This window comes from Eleutherodactylus coqui, chromosome 1 (assembly GCF_035609145.1).
Source record: "Eleutherodactylus coqui strain aEleCoq1 chromosome 1, aEleCoq1.hap1, whole genome shotgun sequence".
NCBI classification, from domain to species: Eukaryota; Metazoa; Chordata; class Amphibia; order Anura; family Eleutherodactylidae; genus Eleutherodactylus; species Eleutherodactylus coqui.
The window spans coordinates 279,090,855-279,117,559 of NC_089837.1; the positions used below are offsets into that span (position 1 = coordinate 279,090,855).

General features: G+C 42.4%; 1 protein-coding gene across 1 annotated transcript in view; it reads left to right on the forward strand.

Annotated features, from left to right (window-relative positions):
- ACACA (acetyl-CoA carboxylase alpha) overlaps window positions 1–26,705 on the forward strand; it is an 856,108-nt gene that overhangs the window by 489,301 nt on the left and 340,102 nt on the right. The window contains exons 35-41 of the mRNA XM_066609221.1: window positions 893–934; window positions 1,261–1,476; window positions 9,836–9,991; window positions 11,426–11,629; window positions 24,669–24,824; window positions 25,687–25,833; window positions 26,396–26,665. Coding sequence (XP_066465318.1) covers window positions 893–934; window positions 1,261–1,476; window positions 9,836–9,991; window positions 11,426–11,629; window positions 24,669–24,824; window positions 25,687–25,833; window positions 26,396–26,665 — 1,191 coding nt within the window. The remainder of the gene's footprint in view (window positions 1–892; window positions 935–1,260; window positions 1,477–9,835; window positions 9,992–11,425; window positions 11,630–24,668; window positions 24,825–25,686; window positions 25,834–26,395; window positions 26,666–26,705) is intronic.

A 26,705-nucleotide genomic window follows, 5' to 3' on the forward strand; every position in this document is an offset into this window, starting at 1 on the left:
TTTGAACCCAATGGGTACGGTCACACGGTGGAACTTTGACTTGTGTGAATTCCACTTTTAAAATCTGCAGCAAAATGCGTGGCTTTCAGCAGTTTTTGCCGTGGAATCACACATGGATTTACTCGTGCCAGTGAGCAAAATCCACATGCAAAATTTTGTCGCTTTAATATATGTGTATTTAATGTGTAGCTCTAGACAACCTTTCTCTTTCCAATGTGGCTCAGAGATACCAAAAGGTTGGACACTCCTGGTCTAGAGGGAAGAGTAAAAATTTCTACACCATAAATGGGGGTTCTTTACTGTAAGAGCAATGCGACTATGGAATACTCTGCCTTAAGTGATGAGGGTAGAGTCACAAAAAGTTCAAAGGGGACCCGAATGCCTTTTTTGAGTGTTACAAGTCCTAGTCACTAGATCATTAGAGATGGTTTGTTACTCTAATTACTATATTTGGAGACAATTTTTTTCCCCCTAAGATGAGAAAAGTTGGCTTCTTTTTCATTGATTTTTTTTTTGTATTCTTCTGGATCAACAGTTTGAATGATAGACTAAAACAGGATGAACCTATGATTTTGTTTTAGCAAAACAAACTGCTACTAAAGATCTGTGGCTCAGTCCTCTTAGAAATCATGAACAAAATCTGTGGTAAACCATGCAGATTTTATTGTGGATTTTGGTATAGCTTTTTAGACCGGTTCCACAGTGCAGTCTTTATGTGATATATGAACATACTTTATCACAGTAATTTAGTGCATACGGTTTGCATTTCTTAGATAAGAGCAAAAATGTTTGATGTTGATATATTCCCACTATTCACTTTTATTTATTGTGTAGCTATTCCATTAAAATGATGTAACCAATAAATCTTAACCAATTTTTCTTTTTTTTTTAGAGGGAATTCCCAAAATTCTTTACTTTCCGGGCAAGAAACAAGGTAAGACTTTAATTTTAATTGAATAATTTTACATAATTACAGAGTTTTAGCAGGAATACAATTTGTAAATTCAGTTATGTAGAAATGAAGAAAACCATCCCAACATACACTAAGCAGGAACATTGAGTATGATATGAGATATATTGGCAACCTCCAATATTATCCATATTGTGAGACAATGGTAACATTAGAGCACAAGAGGGACCAGACTTCCTGATTTTAAATTTTGGGGGATTATTGCTAATTTGGTAATTTTAAGGTAGAAGATGGGATCACAAATTTTCCAAGTCTTTGCAATAATTCTTCTACAAATTCTGTTTTTAAAGTTTGAAGAAGACCGAATCTACAGACATTTGGAACCTGCCCTTGCTTTCCAGTTAGAACTTAACCGTATGAGAAACTTTGATTTAACAGCGATTCCATGTGCTAACCACAAAATGCATCTATATTTGGGGGCTGCAAAGGTAGAAGAAGGAACTGAAGTGACAGATTATAGGTTTTTTGTCCGTGCAATCATCAGGCACTCTGATCTAGTTACTAAGGTGGGTATGATTGCATTTTTCATTTTTAATACATATTATAGTCATGTACCTGTGGAATTGGGGAGGGTCATGGGGCAATCATCCCCCACACATGGCGAGCTCCCCCCTCCTCCATCGAGGGCACCCATCAGCCAGCCCCATACCGTTGTACACTTGCACTACAGTTCTGTCTTCCTTGTCAGCAGCTGCAGTGTGACTGATACTAGTGATAATAGAGGTGGGTGAAGCAATGATTCTTCTAGATAATATTTTGGGGGGAGATGATACTCTGAGAGAGAACTGACACTGTTGTGATATTTGGGCGGGGGTAATGATACTGGGAGAGAGAGGATACTGGAAAGCGAATGTTTGGGAAGTTCAGTGATACCTGGGTGAGCTGTATAGGCTTGTAAGAAACTATAGGAAATAAGCAAACTATTTAGCTTTATTTTCAATTTTTAATGCATTAGGATGTAAAATATTGTGTGGCAGTGACATAGCCTGCGGTTTTTCTCCCATAAATCGTTATATGGTAGGTGGGGGGTGGTCACATAGGGCTCCATCTAACCTAGTTACACTGTAAGGGTTAGACAGCTCCTGGAATCACCATCTTTGGCGTGGATGGTTGGCAAACTTATGAAATTCATTCCAAGTTAGTTAATTCCTGTTTCAAATCTTTCTTCAGCCAACTTTATTTCACTCTTTACATGGCACAGCACTTCACACTCAAAGTGAAACAATAAATCCAGCGCATAAACAATATGTTGACTGTCTATCCTCTAATTATACAATGCAGTGTCCTCCTCTGTCAGGTGTAGGCCTACTGCCTGCCACTTCAAAACCAAGACAAGGTGCATCTTTACATTCTTGGTGTATGCACAGCTTAAACAAGCCTTGGCTTAGACTTTCCTTCCCCTACCTGAGGCCAATCCCTTGAATTTCACACTGTTCTTCATTGAAATGTTGAACCTGGCTGTTAATTACTATCATTAATCATCTCACATACAGGACAAACTTTCTAACTTCTAAACACTTTCCAGCAATTTGGCTCTCCAGTATTGTAAACATGGCACTCTAGTGGCGACACTTCCAAAATAAATATAATATAAAGCTATGATAACAATAGCTTTTCAGTGGCATAAGATAACTTGACACTGAAATTCATGAACGCCAAGTTTAACTTTGTGTATGACTAAATTTATTAATTCTGGTTCTCTCTTACCAGGGAGTGTGGAAGAGACTTTTCTGACCATTAACTAATTGGCACTAAGCCGTGAGGTCATAAGCTGGTTAAAAATAAACTGTTTATGGGCAAGCAAGAGACATGTTAGAGTGAATGTGTCATCAGAAAATCATATATTGTTTGTTTAAATCAAGCTCTCATGTTTAAACTTCTTATTTTTAGGGGTTGAATTTTTTTTGTTCATTTACATGTCATATATCTTTAAAAAAATGTTAATATTTTGCAGTTTTCACTCTGACCACTTTGCTAGACAGATCACTTCCAGAATTTGCATCCTAGCATTCTGAACAGTGGCTCCAACTACACAGCTGTCTCTCCTCATCACTGTTGGGTTCTGTCTTACAACACAATCACATTCATCTGTATATCTCACTCCGGGTCTCTGACCAAGCTTCTATTTCACCATTTTCATCACGGATTTTACACACATTGCATCTTCACTCAGCTTTAGAACAATAGACTGTCTTAACGGCTTGGCTTTGCCTTTCAGGACCATGGCCATTCTCCGCCTTCCTCCCCACATAAAGCTGTTTCTGTTTTACATAGACATTTTCTGCTGTCACACATCTTACCTTCTTCAAGTGAGCCTTCATTATTTCCACTTGCTGTTTGAATATGATCATAGACTTCTCTAGGCTCTGAATATTCTTCTTAGCAACACGATTAACACACACCAACTGCATGACAAGCCCTTGTAGCACAGCATTTTCCTTATAGACTTCTTTAATCATATCTGTATTTATTTAGAGTACTTCACCTTCCAACAGATTCTGTTTTATCAGGAATACATCCAGCATTTCCTTTTGCCTTCCCTCGCCTTTTCAAAGGCTTGTTTCCACAACAAGATTCTCTTTATAATCTTAAACTTGGGGAAAAAGGTTAAGAAATATGGAAGGTTTAATAATATAGTTAATTGAAATTAAGTTATAATCGAGCATAGTGATGAATAATTGTTCTTTTTTTTTTGTAAATTATTAATATACAAAGGATAAAGGTTACAACTTACATCACATCACTGTTTATATACAACGGATAAAGATTGTAACATACATCACTGGGAGACATCATCATCTGACTTCTATAACAGCAGCCCGGAAGCTCATTTTCAATGGCGCCAAGATAGAGAAACCTTTTCAGTAATTGGACCAACAGGTAGGGCGTCCCCTCACCTGTCATGAAGAGCTTCTGTCTTAGCTTCAAGGAAATACAAGCTTTGTAGTATACTAGCACAAATGCCTATGTATTCATTTCTTAATCTTCATGATACAAACTATGCAAGCGTATTCTGTCACGAAGCAGAAACCAAACTCACTGCTGCGGCTGCATCCTGTTTCACAACCATAAATGCTGACCCCACACAGTAAGCTTATTTCTTTATTTTGGCTCTCTGTTTGGACGAAAAGGTTACTCAAAGTTTATAAATTGCTGAAAGGGACAAAAATGGAGTCTAAATAATGATACATACAATCAGCATATTCTTGATAATCCACCCTTGATTATTTAGAATGCCTAGAGTAAGATTTCTGGGTTACGATTACACAATTTAGATATTAGATTACAATTCAATAATGTAAGTCAAATACATAAAATGAATTCAATTAACATAAGATGTAATATCCAATTTAGGTTCGAGAATCAGTAGGAGACCATCCAGTAAATATATCATACTGGTGGTATCCTGTTTCTGCTTGAATTTTTGTCACTATAGCTATTATTCCTTTTAATGTAACCATATTCCGTTATTCCTTTTGATGTAACCATAGTTGACTGTTCAAGTTCTATTAATGATTGATTAGTAACTTCCAAATGTTGCTTTAAATGTTCTGTATTTTTTATAAGATTAATAATCTTATCAAGAGACACTGTAAGATTTGACATAGGCAATACATCTGAATGCCAATACGGAACTAATACCAGTTCTGTATCTGGCAAGAAAGTATAGGTTTTATTAGACCAATGTAATAGTGACACATTACGCACACAACCAGAAAAAGGGGTAGTTAAATTATACCTTTATGTTGTATTTAACTGACTTGTCAATATGCAAATATATTGTAGACCTGTTTTAACAAACTAAGTAAATGTGGGAGGCAAAACTGTCCAATCACATATACTTACTGAATGTTGCAAGAGACAAGTTTCATACACTGCTGTAGCTTATCCACAAACTAAACCATCTAAAGTTTTTTCACAAAACCCTTATCTCCTCTAATGGTAACACATGTAGGAGCAGTACCCTTCACTACTGCCATTTTTGAGATCGAATTACACAGTCGTTAGTGCTTTCTATCTCCCTTTTGAATCAGAATATCTTCTGGTCCACTATTCAACAAAATAACTTTAATTTCTCCCTGATATTGTTGTAGTTAGCCGTTTAGTCGTTCACGGCCCTTGGTAACCCTAAAGACACTCTCCCTCAATTTTTTGGGGGGTTTTGCACTGCTTCTTTCAGTTGTGTGATAACCATGTCAGAATCATCTTTGACAGTATCAAGCCATTGTGTCCTTTGGCGCCCAGGTCTGCTTTTGCCACTGATCTGTCCAAGCATTATAGATTTTTCTAGGGACTCTGTTCACATTACATGGCCACAACACGTGAGTCTGAGTCTGGTCATCTTGCCCTTCAGTGATATATCGGGTCTTATATGATAGTCCTGATCAATTACTCCCCACTTTATTGGACTCCCTTCATTGCCAACCCTGAACCAGCTACTTGCAGGACACCAATGACCTACTGAACAAACTGTTAAACATAGGCCCCTAACTGATGGCACCATCTTGGCCACCATGGATGTGAAATTCTTATATTCTAAGATCACGCACGATGATGGACTGACCACCTGCCAGGCACACCTTTAGGCCAATGGGGTTGCCTCTAAATCAGTGTTATATCCTCACACACAACTATTTCTCCTTTGGCAAAGAGATATGTTTGCAACTTATCGGAACCACCTTGGGCAATAAAATGGCACCGCAATATGCCAGCATTTTCATGGCGAAACTGGAGAGTGACTTCCTAGCCTCCTGCTCCATCAAACCATTTGCCTACTTCTGCTACATTGATGACATCATAATTATCTGGACCAACTCCAAATAAGAACTAAAAAAATTATGTGAGAGATTCAATACATTTCACCCCACCTGATATTAAGCTACTCATATGCAGAAATCAACTTTATGGACACCAACATAAAATTTTTTAAACAGCTCAATATAGACAACCTGGCACCAAAAACCTATTGTTCAGCACACATACTTCAGATGGGACAATTTCCATCCCAAAAAAATAAAAGGCAATAAAAGTAAAAAAAAACAAAAACTTTTACTGAGTCCATAAAAGTCTGATGTATCAAAATAATAAATTATTTACCCTACCCGGGGAATGGCATTAGAAAAAAGAATAAACAACGCTTTTCTGGTCACCCTGTCTCCAAGAAAAAATGTAATGAAAAGTGATCAAAAAGTCGTATGTATTCTAAAGTGGTACCCATAGAAACTACAGGATGTCCCACAAAGAATGAGCCCTCGCACAACTATGTCAATGGCAAAATAAAAACAAGTTATAGCTGTCAGAAGATAGCAGCAGAAAAGAATTTTGAAAAATTAAATATATTTGGAAAAAAATAAAAGTATTACAACAAAACTATATAAATTTGGTATTGTAGTAATCGTACTAACGCATAGAAGAAAGTTATCATGTCATTTTTGTTGCAAAGTGTGCAATGTAGAAACAAGATACACCCAAAGATGGCGGAATTTTTTTTTCCCCCATTTCATTTCACTTAGAATTTTTTAAAGGTTTTTCAGTAAATTTTATCGTACATTAAATAGTATCCATGAAAAATACAACTCGTCCTACAAAAAAAACAGCCCTCGCACAAAAACATCGATAGTTAAATAAAAGAGTTATGGCGAAAAAACGAAATTGGGAAAAAAAGGGACGAATCCTTAAAGGATTAATTTCTGGATTATAAAAATTTTACTTTAAAATGACTATTATTCTCTACGTATCCTGCAGACTATGCCAAATTAATGTTCTGCCACAAGGAACAAGAATTGTATTCGGATACAACTTTAAAGCGAATAAGAGAATATGGAAGGTTTACCAATAGTAGTTAATTCAAATTAAGTGATAATCTAGTATACTGATGAATAATTATTTGTAGGATAAAGGTTACAACTTACATCACATCACTATCTATATACAATGGATAAAGATTGTAACTTGCATCAGATCACTGGGAGTCATCATCATCTGACTTGTGTAACCGCAGCTGGCAAGCTCATTTTCAAGACAGAGAGACTTTCTCCAAGAAGTGGACCAATAGGGTAGGGTGTCTCTTCACCTGTCATGAAGAGCGTCTTAGCTTCAATAAAATACAAGTTTTATACTTTGCCCGGACAAATGCCTACGTATTCATTTCTTAGGGTGGCTTCACACTAGTGTGTTTTTGTGTGTACATAGGTGCGCATCCATGTACGTGCAAAAACTCGCGTGAATGCAAATCCGTGCATTGTTTTCAATGGAGCTGCGGCTGCTGCCGGCAGCTTCATTGAAAACAATGGTCTGCCTGCACCCCTGCATTCTTTTTCTGGGAAGAGCTTTACATATAAGCCCTTCCCTGAAAAAGACAAATTTTAGTGTAAAAAAAAAAAAATATATACTTACCTCTCCGCCGCTGCCGTGACCCCCGCAGGGATGAAGAACACATCTGCCGCATGCCCCGAATGAATGACGGGCGAGAGCTGCCTGTGATTGGCTGAACACCTCAGCCAATCACATTCAGCTCTTTCAGCAGGCGGGGATTTTAAATCCCCACCTGCTGATAGATCAGCACCACAGTGCAGGCGACAGCAGGAGAAGACGCAGCTGAGCCCCGGCAGCTGAAGCAAGGTGAGTATCTATTTTTTTGTTTTTTAAACCACCTTCACTTGATTTTCAGGGAAGGGCTTATATTTAAAGCGTGTGAAGCCACCCTTAATCTTTGTGACAGAAACTACAGAAAGTAAATTCGTTTAAATAAATAGGTGATTGCAATATCAGAGCAAAAGGATAATTTCTTGCGGAAAACAACATTTGAAGGGGGGAGCTCTAGTACACTGCTGGGCCGCCTGTAGCTTGGATGCAAGATGCCATATGGTCAGGCATGGAGACATACAGGTTCTGTTTGGTATCCTGAAACATATTGGTACATATTTGTTTAAATTGAGCCTCTAGATTGTGCAAACTCGTAGATTGTCGAAGTTGGCATCCTAGATGGACCCATACATGTTCCATTGGTGATAAATCTAGAGAACATGCAGATTATGGAAGTGTGGCAATGTTGTGAAGGTATTCATGTGACAGCCTTGCTGTGTGCGGCCGTGCATTATCCTGTTGAAAAAAGCGTCTTTGAAGCCCTGCCATGAGAGGCAACACGTGGCTGTAGGATGTCCTGAACATATTGCTGAGCTGCCATTGTCACTCGTACCACTACTAGGGAAATATTGTATGATATGGGCCCCCAGAACCTCACACCAGACACGAACATAGTCATCCTCCGTGCCCAAACTTAAACTGTATTTGTCGCTAAAGACAACCTCATTCTACTCCATAGCAGGCCAGTTTTGTCATTCATGACCACCTTTGCAAATGGAGGCGACGGTGGGTGTCAAAGGCACTACACATAATAGGCGCAGTGAGACCAAATGTTCTTCTGCCAAGCACCTGGAATTGATTCCGAACGACACAGAGGCCTTTAACGATGGTACCACCTGCCTCTGCATGTTGTACAATAAAACAGATGTAGCTGCTTTTGTTTGTCAGATGATCAGACAAACCTTTCTATTAGTGGTCTGTCAAGGGCATGCTGATCACAGTTACTTTGTGTGGGTGCCTTCATGCATCCACTGATCCCAACACCTCCTAACAGTCTGGTCAGAATGGCCCATGTTGCAGGCAATTCGTCGATACGGCCATCCAGCTTCTCATATTCCAATAATATGCCCCCTCTCAAACTGTGTTAACTGAATGAAATTTCTTTCATTCTGTTATAGAGGCATGTTTAGTGGTCAACAAGCTCTACACAAGTGGAAACAGTGGTCCACTATGCACAAGTAGCCTCTGAAAGCTTTTATAGGCTGAGAATGGAACCACTATGTTGCCTCAGGTAGCAACATAGTTCATCTAATCACACCACAACTCTAATCATTTGCATATCAACCGGAGATGTAACTGCATGCCGATTTGTGTAGCAAAACTACAACTACTTCTGGGTGCTTTTTTTTGTGCAAGCAGTGTATACATACCCGTATATATTCAGTTATGGCTTAAACAGATGAGCGCACACGCTAATACACTTCCCGCTGCAAAGCATTTCAGCGCATGAACCCAGGTTGTTGTTTTTTGACTATTCAAACTCCGCACTATTACGCACGAGTTTGAAAAAATTTGAATTGGCTGAGTCGTGGACAATCACAGCCATCGCATTGGTTCATCCAGCACTGCATTAATTGGCTGAGCAGCTGTTGAAGAGGCAATCACAGCCATTGCTTCCTAGAGATGGGATTTTTGAATCCCGTAACCAGAAAGTGATGATGTACGAGTAGCTGAGAACTGCGGGAACTGCGACGAATTTCTAGAGAGCAGCGGGAGGGACCTGGACCAAGCCTGCAGTGTAACTAGGGTTTATTTTGGGGGTAGGGCTTATATTTCAAGCATCCCCCCAAATTAGGCTAGGGCTTATTTTGCGGTAGATCTTATTTTTAGGGAAATAGGGTAGTAGATTGGTCAGCCAGGAAAAACACAAACCACCTAAGGGAATCCTCAACATACTACTTCCATGGGCCCTTTAGCAATGCCAAAGGTATAACAAACCTAAAACCCAAAAATTTGTCATAATATGGTGCCACCAGTCCGTTTACGCATCACACCTGTTATGCCACGACCCTGTTGCTGCGATCGAGGCATGACAGATAGGTAATAGATATCTGACTACTGGGAACCCCACAACTAACATACACACCAGTGATGCTGCTGACTATAGTGAATACGGAGAGGCAGTAAAAAGAAGCACACATATTAAGAAAACCTCTTAATTACTCATGAGTATTTACTGCCTAAATGAAAAACGTACCTTTCTTCTGTTTTTATTGATAGGAAGCTTCATTCGAGTATCTTCAAAATGAAGGAGAGCGGCTTCTTTTAGAAGCCATGGATGAACTGGAAGTGGCATTTAATAATACAAATGTGCGCACAGATTGTAATCACATCTTCTTAAACTTTGTACCTACTGTAATCATGGACCCTTCAAAGGTATGTTTTATGGATGTTGTTCTTTCTTTTTTTGCCTTTACAAACGGTTTATGATTCTTTTCTCAATAGAAATGACTTTGTCGCCATTTCCCCTTTTAACTGTTTTAATAGCTTACACCAAATGTATGCACCAGGAAAAGCTCCAGATGTATGTGTGTAACAGAGCCAGTGACAGATGCTTAAATGGTTACTAACTTTTCAAACAACGTGTGTTTTATGATAACCAGTGTGATAAGTAGCAAAACTACAATTTACTTTATTTACCTTAAATTATGTTTTTGTGCTGAAAAATCACTGTAAATTGCTGGCCACTAGGGGTCTCCTTTCTTCTTAACTTGTTGCATGCTGTCAATTGTATTGCTGAAGACAGCATCACAGCAAAACAGGAAGTGGAAGGGGATTAGTCATCTTTCTCATTGAAGTCTGTGAGAGCAGATGGTCCTGCTGCAGCTAATGATAAGTTATTTGCTTCTATTTATCCGTAGGCCTACTGGTCAGCATTACTGTACATTGTCCTGCATGATGATAATATGTTTGTGTGTGTGTTACAGACAGCAAGCAGAATTTGCAGTTCTCTGTGCACAGTCTATTAAACAGAGCAAAGCAGCCAGACTCCTACCAGCAGTTGTGAGGGAAGTCAAAAACAGGTGTACACTTTGCACAGGGAAAAAATGGGGAATAATGCAAGATGCAAGCCATAAAAAGTGTTCTTCCTCACTCCATACACTCATATGGCAGCTTTTACTGTAAAAGATAGGTATGGCGTAAAGTGTACCTACACTTTTAGATAGGATAAATGTGGTAAAAAAAGTGGTTGTAGTTGCAATCCCTTTTCTTAAAGAGGCATGAGATGTATTTCTAAGCTCGACTCCTTTGTTTTTATGAAGAATAAATGCAGCATATAATTGACGTGTTTCAGGGACGTTGCACTACTTCCTCGGTATTTTAGCTGGGGACACAAGGCCGACACAAATTTTTTACATTTTTAACATAGTTTTTTTAATATTTAAGTTCCAACCCTCTCTCTTTTCCCATTTTTCACATTAAAAAATAAAAACAAAAAATAAATAGAACTGGTATCACTGTGTCCATAAAAGTCTAAAATAATTGCATTATTTTACATGCCTGGTGAATGACATTAGAAAAAGATTACACAATGTCAGAATTGTGTGGGTTTTTTTGTCATCTGCCACTCAAAAAAAGGAAATAGAAAGTGGTCAAACGGTCGTATGTACACCATATTGGTAACAATATAAAATACAGCTCACCATGCAAAAAAACACTTTATATGGAACATTAAATGATATAGCGTTGAAGAATACAAATCCTCCCACAAAAAGTCCCATACGGCTCCATCGTCAGAAGGCAACCTGTTATGTTGTGGCTTTCATACTGTAATACAATTATTTTGTATGTATTGTCTTGTTCTGATAGATTGAGGAATCTGTTCGGAGTATGGTAATGCGCTACGGAAGTCGACTGTGGAAATTACGTGTCCTGCAAGCTGAATTAAAAATAAACATTCGCTTAACACCAACAGGAAAACAAATTCCAATTCGCTTATTTTTGACAAATGAATCTGGTTACTACTTGGACATAAGCTTGTACAAAGAAGTGACAGACTCTAGAACAGGACAGGTGAGTAAAGAGTGCAGAAAATGGTGTAGCACCAGTAATGTAAACTTCCGATATTTTTGCACAATCTCTACATTGGTCCATCCTGCTGTTGCCAAGACCCTTGTAGCACATAAAAGTACCAAGAGTTCATGTTTGTAGTTACTAATATACGAAAATAGGAAAACATCAAAGTCAGAAATATTAGATTTTGGGACAATTCCAGCAAATATTTTTGTCTGTCTCCTCTTCTTATTATTCTTGCATATCTCAGCAACAGATTTTTTTAATGGCATGAATCCTATCTGGGTATCTAAAGCAGATAGACAAAGCTTGATTCTTTTCTCTGGCCTAAATGGTAGTGAAGAATTTATGAGTGAGCTGGAACATTTCAAAGCCATTCAGTTTTAACCAAAGTTTACCATACTGGAACTCCACCTATAAAGATAGGTTCATAAAATGTATCCCTCTCTGCAACTTATAGACTTGATACACAGTATGGCCAGGTAGGTCCTTGGCATAATATAGCTGTTAGATAAAATGCATATGGCGGGAATACATAAAGCATTTTACACCAGAATTCTTGCTTTAAGTTGTACATTTTGTAATAATTCCCTCTTGCACAAATATTTACAAATTCTCCATTTTTTTTAGTCACACCCCTTTCAGTTTCCTGAAAGGGGTGTGACTTGTTGGAAGGGGTGTGTGGCTGCCTGGATTTATGCTTAATTTACACAAGAAACTGGCATAAATTTATACCAGAAATTTATGCTATGTCAGACCTGGCATAGATTTTTTTTCCACGTGCAGAATTGGGCTAAAAATATGAAGGGGCATGCGCCTTTTCATGTATTACCGTATATACCGGCGTATAAGACGACTTTTGAACCCCGAAAAATCTGCTCTGAAGTCGGGGGTCGTCTTATACGCCGGTAATACAAAAAAAAGTGTAAAAAAAAAAATCATTACTCACCTCCCCCGGCGTTCTGTCGCGCTCCGGCAGGATGTCGCTCGCTCCGGCAGGATGTCGCTCGCTCCTCGTCCCCGGCGCAGCATTGCTTTCTGAATGCGGGGATGAAAGCTAATACACACGCCGTCAGCCAGTTACAGCCATTCAATGACATCATTGAATGGCTGTGATTGGCTGAAGGCGCACGTGTGTTAGCAATCACACCCATTCAATGATGTCATTGAATAGTGTGATTGGCTGAAGCCACGTGTGTTTTAGCCAATCACAGCCATTCAATGATGTCATTGAATAGTGTGATTGGCTGAAGCCACGTGTGTTTTAGCCAATCACAGCTGTCATATCAGCCAGGGTTGATATCCTGTATGGTGGGTCACCACCCATCTATGGCTGACATCTTTGGTATCGTTCACATGTGCAGGCTATTAGTATATGCAGTCGCTCCTCCCCAAACTGGGCTGGGTTGAGTGGGTGACTGCATATTAGCCTGCCAGGAACAAGCTGCTCCTCCACACATTATTGTCTGGCTGACTACATATTTTCAGGGCTTAAGGCCATTGCGCCTGCCCTACGGCGATTGTGCCTGCCTTATGGCGATCGTGCCTATGGCGACCGTGTCTGCTTCGCAGACTTTCAGGTATTTTTGGCTTTTTCAGTGAATAAAAGTTTAAAGGGAAAAATATAGAAGCCAAGGTTCCCATATTAAGTAATTTTGTGGAGAAGATTGTTATGACGGTCTTAAGTTTTTTCATGAGCACTATAATCTGAGACAACAGAGATTAAATCTGTAAGCGTAGGATTCTTGGGGGACCTTCAAAGTCTATTTAAAAGAATCTTTGCTGTCAGCAGAATGTGACATATCTAAAATAAAGTGGGATAATGTCAACATCCAGCAGTAGAGGGCCAGAGCGGGGTATTTGGTAGAATCACTCTTGAAATATTAACAATTGTATTAATTGCATCATTCCAAAAGGGCACAATGGAGGAGCAGCACCAGAATATGTGCATTCGGGATCCTGGGTGACCGCACTCCCTCCAGAAGTGGGATAATGTCAACATCCAGCAGTAGAAGGCCAGAGGGGGCTATTTGGCATCCTTGACTAGTTCCATTAGTTATCTTAAATTACTTAGAGAGGGTGCCATCCACTAGAACCCTGGCAGAGGGGGAGCTATAGAGTGCCTTGATGGCTATAAGAATATTTCCTTGGAAACCAAATTTTTGTAGTGTTGTGAAGGTTAAACCCCAATGTATCCTTTTGAATGCCTATTCCGCATCCAGTGTCAGGAGCAAAGAAGGCATTTGAGAGCGCCCCACTGTTGCTGTGATATTAAACATTTGCCTTGTGGCTTCGGAGACCTGTCTCCCTTTCATGAATCCTACTTGGTCACTGTTCATGAGACTGGGAAGAATTTTAAGAGTTCTATGGACAATCAATTTAGAGGACATTTTGTATCACAACTGAGTAGAGAAATCAGGCCTAAAATTATCAGGAGAGTCTCTTGGTTTATCAGATTTGGGGAGTGTAACAATCAAAGCATGTAGCATCTTTTCGGAAAGGTTTACACTTGATGCTGCTTTATTGAGGAGCTTAGCTAAATGAGGAGTTAGAACATGATAGAATGTTTTGTAATATTCATTAGCAAATCCATCTGGACCCAAAGATTTTAACACTTTGATAGATTTGATTAATTTAGAGACTTCATGGGGAGAATATGTGCATTTCAGGTTCTGAGCTGTTTAGGAGAGATGGATGGGTGGCTGCAAACAGGCGGAGACGCGTGAGTGGCTGCAAACGGGCGGAGGCACGTGAGTGGTTGTGAACAGGTGGAGGCTTGTTTGGAGTGTGATCTAATCAATCATCACTACTTCTGTAACTAAATTGTAGATCCCCATTAGGATGAGCTCCATGCCTGATAATGTCATCCAGTGTACTACTTGTGCAATCTATGAGGTCCTTGATCAGCCGATCGAGGGTGCATACTGTTGTGCAAGATGCGTGACCTTTGCACATTTGCAAGTCCAAATCCTGGATCTAAATGAGCGACTGGCAACACTGAGATCCAGTGACAACATAGAAAGGAGTTTGCTGCTCACTGAGCAGGCACTCGCTGGGGTAGAGGCGGGGCTGGATGGCAGTACTGAACAGCAGGGGAAGCAGGCAGCTAGCTGGGTGACAGATAGAAGGAGGGGTAGAGCGAAGAGAACCAAGAAGCCTAATAACAAAACTGTCCGATAGGCAATATTCATATATAATATAAATATACATTGAATAATATTACTGCTACTATATAAATATTGCCTATCGAACAGTTTTTGTTATTAGTAATTATGATCTAGCTAAACACAGCACTTTGCAAAGTTGCTGTATTAAGTAATGATTGCGGAGACCGTGTTCATAAAACACCGTCCAAATAAAGTTTGTTGAATACATGGAGTGCTACGTGCGTTCCATGTGACATATACTGACGTAAACGTCAGAGTGGGAGGTGCGATCCCGCCCTCTCTTTCAAACTACGGTGAACACTCCCTGGCGTGTGTGCTAGCTGCTCCCCTAGGCATGTAAGTAGGATATATATATATATATATATATATATATATATATATATATATATATATATATATGTGTGTGTGTTCTGTAATGTATTTGTATGAGCTTGAAAAAGGCGACTGATGTCTGCCGAAACGTGTTGCTCTTTGTAACGTAATAAATATTTTGTTGGATTGATTATCCAAGTGTATCATTTAATCTTTTTTCCCTACGCCCGCAAAAAAACTTTTTTTCTGCTGTTGGTATTCAAATCATGTATGCTTCAAGCCCCTATTATAGGTGTGCTTGTAGATTTTTTGCTGCTCTCTGTTACTCAACAGATCTTGGGATCAAAGACCTTCTATATGGATTACGGGTGTCAGCGAGGGACCTCACTGAAGGTTTACCTCGCTAGACACCAGGTGAGTGATTGCCATATTCCTCCCTTAATTGATTTTTACTTCTGCACTTGGCGCATCCCTAATCCACTTTCAAAATCCTGATAGGGGTTTTCTATATGCCACCAAAAGCAACAGAAGAAACTGAAATCTTCTTATTAAGGCAAATAGAAGAGGTGTCAAACCGCAATGAAGTAATTATTATGGGGGACTTTAATTATCCAGATGATATATGGGAAGACGAAACCTGCAAATCTCACAAGGGTGATAAGTTCTTGAGAACAATCAAAGATAACTATCTTACTCAACTTGTGCGGGAGCCAACTAGAGGGAGGGCCACTCTGGACTTATTATTAACTAACAAACCAGACAGAATCACGGGGGTGCAGGGACACTTGGGAAATAGTGACCACAACATAATTAACTTTCAGCTGTCATTTAACAAGAAGCCTTATCATGGAGCGACAATAAAACTTAACTTTAGTAAAGTAAAATTTGATTAGCTCAGAACTGCTATCGGTAAAATTAATTGGTATAATGTCCTCATAAATAACAGTGCAGATGACAAATGGGAGAAGTTTAAAAACATCCTAACTACTTCATGTGAGCTATTTATACTTTTTAAAAATAAAAGAACTACTTCAATGAGGTCTCAGGGGGCTGCCCCTTCCCACCCCAAGCCCTCCAGGCACACATCGTCCTGATACCCAAACCAGGGAAGGATCCCCTGTCGTGTGGCAGTTATCGACCAATTTCACTCATCAACTGTGACTTTAAAATATTTTCAAAAATGATAGCAAATAGGCTAAATCCCGCAGTCCCCTGAATTATCCATGGAGACCAGGTGGGCTTCGTTCTGGGGAGAGAAGCAAGAGATAACTCCATAAAGACCCTGGCCTTGATCGACCGGGCAAGAAAGAAAAGAACCCCATTATGCTTGTTATCTGTCGACGCCGAAAAAGCGTTCAACAGAATCAGTTGGAAATTCCTAGAAGCGACCCTCCATAAGGTGGGACTCGGCCCCAGAGCTTTAGCCTGGATAATGGCCCTCTATCAACGCCCCTCGGCACAGGTCAGAGTCAATGGCAAGTTATCAACCCCCTTCGAGGTTAGGAATGGCACACGACAGGGGTGTCCCCTATCCCCTACATTATACATCCTAGTCATGGAAGCGCTAGCTAACGCAATTAGGAACAACCCTCAATACGTGGAATACAGACCGGTAGAGAGGAACACAAACTATCACTTTACGCGGACGACCTCCTGTTGTATGCCACCGAACCACATGTAAGCTTCCCTAATATCATGCAGGAGTTCGCTACCTTTGGTAAGCTTAGCAACTATAAAGTAAACGCCCAGAAGTCCGTAGTCTTAAATATTACCATTCCACAACAAGAGGCCAGTAACATGGCCACAGCTTTCCCATTTCAATGGGGAAGCGACTCATTTAAATATCTGGAAATTCATATCCCAGCCGACCCAACCCAGCTGTTCGAGCTGAATTGCAAGCCGCTGTTACTGAACCTGAAAAAAGACATGGAGGGCTGGGCAAGAGGTTCACTGTCATGTTTTGGTAGAATGAGCGTGGTTAAAATGGATATCCTCCCTAAGATATTGTATATCTTCCAGTCAGCACCATGTAACCCCCCGAGAACCTTTTTTGACAGACTGAGAAGTTTGATACTTCGGTTCATATGGAAGGGAGGTTCTAAAAGACTCAGCTATAAAAGCCTAACCAACCCAAAGACTAAGGGAGGGGGGGGCCTACCCGACCTTTACCTTTACCATAAAGCCACAATCGGAACCCTAATACTAGACCTACACCACCACGAATCAGATAAATTATGGGTACAAATCGAAAACGAGAATAATACCTTCTCACCAAAAGGAGCATTCTGGATCCCGAAAGGGGTCAACTGGGAGAAAGCGGAGGCTTCAAGCCTGATGATCACCCTCCTGGGGGCATGGAAGGGGGGCTGCCGGACAACGGTCCCGGGTCCCCTCACCCCTTTAACCGGAAACCCACAGATCCCGGCAACACTGGGCATTCGCAGCCTGGGATTCCTACCCTATCGGAACGGAAGCTAAAATAGGGGAGGTGTTAGACACCCAAGGCCTGCGCGACTTGGCAAACATACAGGGAACAAGGGGAACTCCCCCGGGCTCATGGATGCAATACTTACAGGTCCGTAGCTATCTAGGAAAGGTGAGGCCCGAACAGGGGTGGAACCTAAACCTCACCCCATTCGAGAAATTATGCAGCAGGGAAGAGGCGCCTGGCATACCGTGTCAATACTATATAGTCAGCTACTGGAGGAGAAACTTGATGGTCACACCCCCAGGTGGATAAATGCGTGGAAGGAGGTCCTGGGTAGATCCTTCCCTGGAGAGCTCTGGAGCAAAGCATTCCAACACACCCACAAGATGTCGGTGGCCAGTAGGCTGCAGGAGCTGAACTTTAAGATTTTATCAAGATGGTACATGACACCAGAGAGGCTTCGCTCCCTCTTCCCATCGGCATCAAATACCTGCTGGCGATGGCATGGGGAGGTGGGCTCAATGCTACACATATGGTGGGAGTGCCCCATGATCAGACCCATCTGGCGAGACATGGAAAAGTTATACGGGAAGGTGTGCAGGGAGCCACTACCCCTGATGCCCGAGGTGGCACTTCTGTCCATCCCTCCCTCCGGTGCCCACTTACTCAAAAAAGGTCTGCTGAAATTTTTCATTGTGGCCACGAGGCAAGTAATACCCAGATTTTGGAAGCAGGACACGGAAATTCCCAGATGTGCGTGGGTAGGGGCACTGGACGAAATTGAAAGATTAGAGAGATTGAGATCACGGGACGTCACAACAGGATACGAGAATTTCTACCGCACCTGGGCAGTCTGGATAGACGCACGTAATTCTCCTTTAATCACTAGGTGGCTACAGGACAGCAACTGCGAGTAACTAACACACACCTTAAGTAGTAAAGACAACGGGTGCAGCCTACGTATTGTTTAGGTATCGCTGCTGTCCGGTGGTGGAGAAGAGAAGTCTGGGGAAATCCAGGCTTTGTTCATCTTGATGAGTGTAAGCCTGTCGGCACTGTCGGTTGACAGGCGGGTACGCTTATCTGTGATGATTCCCCCAGCCGCACTAAACACCCTCTCTGACAAGACGCTAGCCGCAGGACAAGCAAGCACCTCCAGGGCATACAGCGCGAGTTCAGGCCACGTGTCCAGCTTCGACACCCAGTAGTTGTAGGGGGCAGAGGCGTCACGGAGGACGGTCGTGCGATCGGCTACGTACTCCCTCACCATCCTTTTACAGTGCTCCCGCCGACTCAGCCTTGACTGGGGAGCGGTGACACAGTCTTGCTGCGGAGCCAGAAAGCTGTCAAAGGCCTTAGAGAGTGTTCCCCTGCCTGTGATGTACATGCTGCCTGATCTCCGCGCCTCCCCTGCTACCTGGCCCTCGGAACTGCGCCTTCTGCCACTAGCGCTGTCGGATGGGAATTTTACCATCAGTTTGTCCGCCAGGGTCCTATGGTATAGCATCACTCTCGAACCCCTTTCCTCTTCGGGTATGAGAGTGGAGAGGTTCTCCTTATACCGTGGGTCGAGCAGTGTGTACACCCAGTAATCCGTAGTGGCCAGAATGCGTGTAACGCAAGGGTCACGAGAAAGGCATCCTAACATGAAGTCAGCCATGTGTGCCAGGGTACCTGTACGCAACACATGGCTGTCTTCACTAGGAAGATCACTTTCAGGATCCTCCTCCTCCTCCTCCTCAGGCCATACACGCTGAAAGGATGACAGGCAAGCAGCATGTGTACCCTCAGCAGTGGGCCAAGCTGTCTCTTCCCCCTCCTCCTCCTCCTCAACGCGCTGAGATATAGACAGGAGGGTGCTCTGACTATCCAGCGACATACTGTCTTCCCCCGGCTCTGTTTCCGAGCGCAAAGCGTCTGCCTTTATGCTTTGCAGGGAACTCCTCAAGAGGCATAGCAGAGGAATGGTGACGCTAATGATTGCAGCATTGCCGCTCACCATCTGGGTAGACTCCTCAAAGTTTCCAAGGACCTGGCAGATGTCTGCCAACCAGGCCCACTCTTCTGTAAAGAATTGAGGAGGCTGACTCCCACTGCGCCGCCCATGTTGGAGTTGGTATTCCACTATAGCTCTACGCTGCTCATAGAGCCTGGCCAACATGTGGAGCGTAGAGTTCCACTGTGTGGGCACGTCGCACAGCAGTCGGTGCACTGGCAGATGAAACCGATGTTGCAGGGTGGCAGCTTCCGTGTGGGACTTGCGGAAATGTGCGCAGAGCCAGCGCACCTTTCCGAGCAGGTCTGACAAGCGTGGGTAGCTTTTCAGAAAGCGCTGAACCACCAAATTAAAGACGTGGGCCAGGCATGGCACGTGCGTGAGGCTGCCGAGCTGCAGAGCTGCCACCAGGTTACGGCCGTTGTCACACACGACCATGCCCGGTTGGAGGCTCAGCGGCGCAAGCCAGCGGTTGGTCTGCTCTGTCAGACCCTGCAGCAGTTCGTGGGCCGTGTGCCTCTTATCTCCTAAGCTGAGTAGTTTCAGCACGGCCTGCTGACGCTTGCCCACCGCTGTGCTGCCATGCCGCGCGACACCGACTGCTGGCGACTTGCTGCTGCTGACACATCTTGATTGTGAGACAGAGGTTGCGTAGGAGGAGGAGGAGGAGGGTGGTTTAGTGGAGGAAGCATACACCACCGCAGATACCACCACCGAGCTGGGGCCCGCAATTCTAGGGGTGAGTAGGATGTGAGCGGTCCCAGCCTCCACTAAATTCACCCAATGTGCCATCAGGGAAATATAGTGGCCCTGCCCGCCTGTGCTTGTCCACGTGTCCGTTGTTAAGTGGACCTTGCCAGTAACCGCGTTGGTGAGGGCGCGTACAATGTTGCGGGAGACGTGGTCGTGCAGGGCTGGGACAGCACATCGGGAAAAGTAGTGGCGACTGGGAACTGAGTAGCGCGGGGCCGCCGCCGCCATCATACTTTTGAAAGACTCCGTTTCCACAGCCCTATACGGCAGCATCTCCAGGCTGATAAATTTGGCTATGTGCACGTTTAACGCTTGAACGTGCGGGTGCGTGGCGGCGTACTTGCGCTTGCGCTCCAACACTTGCGCTAGCGACGGCTGGACGGTGCGCTGACAGACATTGGTGGATGGGGCCGAGGACAGCGGAGGTGAGGGTGTGGGTGCAGGCCAGGAGACGGTAGTGCCTGTGCCCTGAGAGGGGGCTTGGATCTCAGTGGCAGGTTGGGGCACAGGGGGAGAGGCAGCGGTGCAAACCGGAGGCGGTGAACGGCCTTCGTCCCACCTTGTGGGGTGCTTGGCCATCATATGTCTGCGCATGCTGGTGGTGGTGAGGCTGGTGGTGGTGGCTCCCCGGCTGATCTTGGAGCGACAAAGGTTGCACACCACTGTTCGTCGGTCGTCTGCACTCTCAGTGAAAAACTGCCAGACCTTTGAGCACCTCGGCCTCTGCAGGGTGGCATGGCGCGAGGGGGAAACAGTTGGTGGATTCTTCGGTCTGGCCCTGCTTCTATCCCTGGCCACCGCACTGCCTCTTGCAACCCGCCCTGCTGCTGCCCTTGCCTCCCCCTCTGAAGACCTGTCCTCAGTAGGCGTAGCAAACCAGGTGGGGTCAGTCACCTCATCGTCCTGCTGCTCTTCCTCTGAATCCTCTGTGCGCTCCTCCCTCGGACTTACTGCCCTTACTACTACCTCACTGATAGACAACTGTGTCTCATCGTCATTGTCCTCCTCACCCACTGAAAGGTCTTGAGACAGTTGTCGGAAGTCCCCAGCCTCATCCCCCGGACCCCGGGAACTTTCCAAAGGTTGGGCATCAGTCACGATAAACTCCTCTGGTGGGAGAGGAACCATTGCTGCCCAATCTGAGCAGGGGCCCGAGAACAGTTCTTGGGAGTCTGCCCGCTCCTCAGAATGTGTCATTGTAATGGAGTGAGGAGGCTGGGAGGAAGGAGGAGCAGCAGCCAGAGGATTCAGAGTTGCAGCAGTGGACAGCGCAGAACTCTGGGTGGACGATAGATTGCTGGATGCACTTTCTGCCATCCACGACAGGACCTGCTCACACTGCTCATTTTCTAATAAAGGTCTACCGCGTGGACCCATTAATTGTGAGATGAATGTGGGGATGCCAGAAACGTGCCTCTCTCCTAATCCCGCAGCAGTCTGCTGCAATACACCTGGATCAGGAGCTCGGCCTGTGCCCACAGCCTGACCTGGGCCTCCTCGTCCTTGCCCGCGTCCACGTCCTCTAGGCCTACCCCTACCCCTCAGCATGCTGTATTACCAGTAATGCAGAAACAGAACGCTGTAATTAAATGTGCCGCTTATTGGCCTGTGGTTGGAGGCTGACTTCGCTTACGGAACACCAGGAAATAATTTTGCGCAAGCCTGCTGTAACTCTTAGCTGGCTGCGTATGAATTAGGAGGACTACTACACCCAGCACAGACCCAGAACACTGAGGACAGTCACAGGCAGCCCAAATAAATTTTTTTCCCCAAATGTTCTTGCAAAGGCCCACTGCCTATATTCAATAAATATGTCTTCTGTCCCTGCCTCACCACTACTGGCCCTGCACTATGTATAATTACTGCAGGGCGCAATGCTCTGCACGGCCGATATACAAAAAAAAAAAAAGTGCAACACTGCAAAAAGCAGCCTCCACAGTACTGCACACGGTTAGATGTGGCCCTAAGAAGGACCGTTGGGGTTCTTGAAGCCTAAAATACTCCTAACACTGTTTTTTTTTTGCCTTCTTCTGGACCAACAAGGGGGCGGTTAAAACAGGCTGAATTAGATGGGCATTGTCTTCATTCAGCCTAACATACTATGTTACGATGTTTATTTTCTGGAGAAAATCATTAATTAAAAATAAAAAGGGTTGCTGGAAGACTGCGTCATCCTTCAGATTGTAAAGCTTAGCGTAAAATTCGCTAAAGTCATTAGTGGTGTTTTGAGGTTGGGTTATCTGAAATCCTGAATGGTATTTTTGCCTTAGGTCCCCTGTCCATGGGCGTGATTTCGACGGCGATTTACGAATCACACCGTCTGAAGCTTTCCATAGCGTTGCTATGGAAAGCATCGGCCCCGTGTCTATGACCAGAGAATCATTGCGATTCTCAACTCGCGGTCGGCAATTCACAGCATGCTGCAAATTGCTGCGATTCTCCACCGTCAGCCTATCCGTGTGCCGGCTCCTACTCCTGGGCGGCGGCTCCTGCGGTGGAGATCCGCCGCGGGATACCACAGCGCCTGTGGACAGGGGGCCTTAGGGGGCTTCTGTTTGACTAAAGATGCCATCAATCTGAAGGGTTTATTATAGAAAGATAGAAAGAGTAGTACTTTACTATGGAGACTTTTTGGTGTTTTTTAAATCTCCTAGAAGCATTAATCTAAGCTCATTATATAGTTTAAGGAATTCAGTGTGGAGAGAGAGCTGGGGAGAGATTTGTAGAGCTTGTTCAGTTGTTTTGATTTGCTCAAGGAGGTCGTTAGTGCAAGTTTGTTTGAGTTTTTCTGTTGAAAACTGATTTTGATCAATATTACCCGAATAAATGCCTTGTGGGTGTTTCACACCATTAAAAAGGGTCAGTCTCGGGAATGTAATTGAATCAAAAATATTCCTCAAGCTTTGTCAAAATAAATTTGTTATACTTTGGAGTTACTTTGGTAAGTATAAAACTTTTTATAACTTCTGTATGGCTCATAATTAATGCACAATGTACATTACAAAGTGCATTAATATTGCCATACAGAAGTGTATAGACCCACTTGCTGCCGCGGGACAACCCCTTTAAGTACAAACAAGATAAATCTAAACCAATCACCAACATAGATTAATTAGAATCAATTACAAAACTCACTCAATAGGACAAGATCAACCCTAATAGACCCATTACCTTAGGTGCAGATGTGCAAAGATCTATATACAATGTCAAGCATAGCAGAACATTACTGGGTGGGTTTTTAATTGATTTTCATTAATCTATGTTGGTGATTGGTTTAGATTTTACTTATTTGTACTTAAATGTTGTGGCGTCTCACTGTTGGTATGGACTAGAAAAAGACTGCTAGTCAGTCGAAACGTCTGCTTGCGCACTTTTTCAATAAAGATGGGCACTTAACCATGTACGTACTGTGCTATTGGAATCCCTGATGCAGCTCTAATACTGTAAAGACTTTGTACTTACTAACCAAGATATAATGCATCTTAAAAGTTCATCATGTTGACTTCACCTTTGTGTCCAAGTAAATCAAATCTGCATAACAAAAGAGGGGACTTCTTTTTTGATATGCACATGTGATTGGTTTACACACAAACCTCTTTACTTAGCTCTCTGTCCAGAACAATGATAGTTGAGTATATTCTGTTCAAAGACTCAAAATTGTAATTAAAATGGCTAAATAAAATCTAACTAATACAGTCAATATTTTCTTGACAAGCTGTCAGTGTTGCCTCTCTGTTAGACTGATCATATGGAATGCTGCTGGTAGATACCAAAAAGCTGAGGCAATGAACAGTTGTTTGTTGGAGACTATCTTATATTAGGGATACAAGCAAACTGGCAAATGAAAGGTCAAGCTGAGGTCTGAAGACACGGATGGACAGGTGAAATAAGGACCAAGCTTTAGTCAAACCAGGTAAACTTCAAAACCAAGAATGCCGGAGCCAGGAGAAACAAGGAGCAGGGGACAGGGAACAGACTGGTGATAATTATGCTCTGAGATTAGGTCATAGGCAATTCAATGGACAAGGGAAAGAAACAACTAAAGTAAGAGGATGCCTAGGGAGCTGTGGAATAAGGTAAGTACCCCTTGATAACCTAAACTGTGCTAAGAGAGTATCTAAAAGAACAGTACCTATTAGATTTAGCTTCTCCTGATCAGGAACTTTTTAATGTTTACAATGGTGATTCAGTTGAAGAATGTTTTTTTTTTTTTGGAGGGAGTGGGTTAAGTTTATAAACAAATGCACCCTGCCATTTCGCCTGGAATGTTTGTATGGGTTGCAAGCTTGCAAAAGTGTCAAAATAGTTATAGGATTGGCATGTGTTCTTGTCCATTGTTTCAACCCTCAACACGTTGAAGAACTCTGTCTTTTTTTTTACTAGATCATGTTCCAGGCATATGGAGATAAGCAAGGGCCACTTCATGGAATGCTCATTAACACACCTTACGTAACTAAAGATCTACTACAATCAAAAAGGTTTCAAGCACAGTCCTTAGGAACAACCTATGTGTATGATATCCCTGAAATGTTTCGTCAGGTAAGGATTTTTTGAAATTTAACACAATCCTAACCAATACATACTAAGTATTTCAAGATTACCTAAGTTTACAGTCATAAAGACACATTTACACTTACAAGGAGTCAAATGCATCAAAGTGTACATATACAAATAGTTTATTTAGCACAGAAAAAGGTTCCAAAAATAGGACTTAGTTACCTACATCTTTTAGTCCGTATTGGCTATTACAGTTGTTTAAACTTGCCATACGTTTTAATTGATGCTGGGTGAAGGATGTACAATCTTTTTGGTATCGTTCTTTCAATTAAAGATCATGAATATAAGATCTTTCTTCTCACAATCAATTGAAAGTTTTGTACATGGCCAACTATTTTCTAGACAATGACTGTATGCTATCGGTCAGCTAAAATTTTCAACATTGTTAAATTTCATCCTACTAATGTGAATTTTGTTTGCAGTCTTCCATTTTCATCAACTTTAGCCTATGTAAGGCCATCTTTACTCTGCAGACTCCCTCACTCTCCCTCTCCTGTCTATTCTGATCATTCTGAGTAGCCAATATCATGTTACAACAGCTGGCAAGAAGATTATATAAGGTCTTTCCAATGATTAATGAATGATGCTTCCATGATTATTCCACTGTGGTTTGTATATTCTGCAGTCAGGGGACCAGCATAGGCTTGGGGATATGGATGGAATGAATAGCTATTAGATGTACACATTGCAGGCGGGAATTTGCAAATATAGCTTGCCTATCAGTTTTTACAACCCAGATAGCCCATTTACATTAAAGTACAATGCAAAAGCCACTTTTACAATTTAATCCTCAGTCAATATATACGGTGTGGTTTAATAGTTGTATTTGTTTATTTACGCATAGGCTTTAATAAAGCTGTGGGAATCAATGGATGCAAGTGCCTATATTGCAAAGAGTCCTCTGCCTTCTGATGTTCTAATTTATACTGAGCTTGTATTGGATGACCAGGGCCAGTTGGTACACATGAACAGGCTCCCAGGAGGGAATGAGGTAGCTATTTTTCTCTTTTTATTCATAACTTAGCACCAAACAATAAATACAGTATATTCTGCGAAAAAAGCCATCAATATGGCAGGACTCCAGATGGCATTTAAAATTCAATCAAAAAATATAATTTGACTTCTGAATTTTTTTACTTAGGCGGTAGGGTCACCCAATTAATTTTTTCAGCCTAGAACCCTGCTACACAGATATAGATTTAAAACACAGTATTCAGATTACCTGCAGCTAGAGGGAGTTTATTGCATACTGTGTTATAGAGTTTAGTCTATAACCGAATAGAGTAAGCAGCTGTGCTCCCTTTAGTTGCAGCTGTATTTAGCCAGAACATAGAACACATAGACCCACATTTACTATAGATTTTTCTCCAGAATTCTGGTGTAAGATGCACATTCTTTTTGGTGCAAATTAATTTAGATAAATATATTATCGATTTGAGCCAGAAAAGCTGTTTATGCCTTGCTAGACACTTTTGAAAAAGTGTCTGGAAAAGGGGGCACTAGACAATGTATGTATTTTCATTCCTATATATTCCTTTGTTGTTTTTCTACAGATTGGAATGGTGGCATGGAAAATGACTCTTAAAACTCCGGAGTATCCAGATGGCAGAGATATTATTGTAATAGGGAATGACATTACGTACAGGATTGGGTCATTTGGGCCTCAGGAGGATTTGTTGTATTTGAGAGCCTCAGAGCTCTCTAGATCACAAGGGATTCCACGTATATATGTTGCAGCTAACAGTGGTGCAAGAATAGGTTTGGCTGAAGAAATACGACACATGTTCCATGTTGCATGGGAAGATGCTGCAGATCCTTATAAGGTAAGTTTGTGATTGCATTAAGAAAAAAGTTTGGCACTGT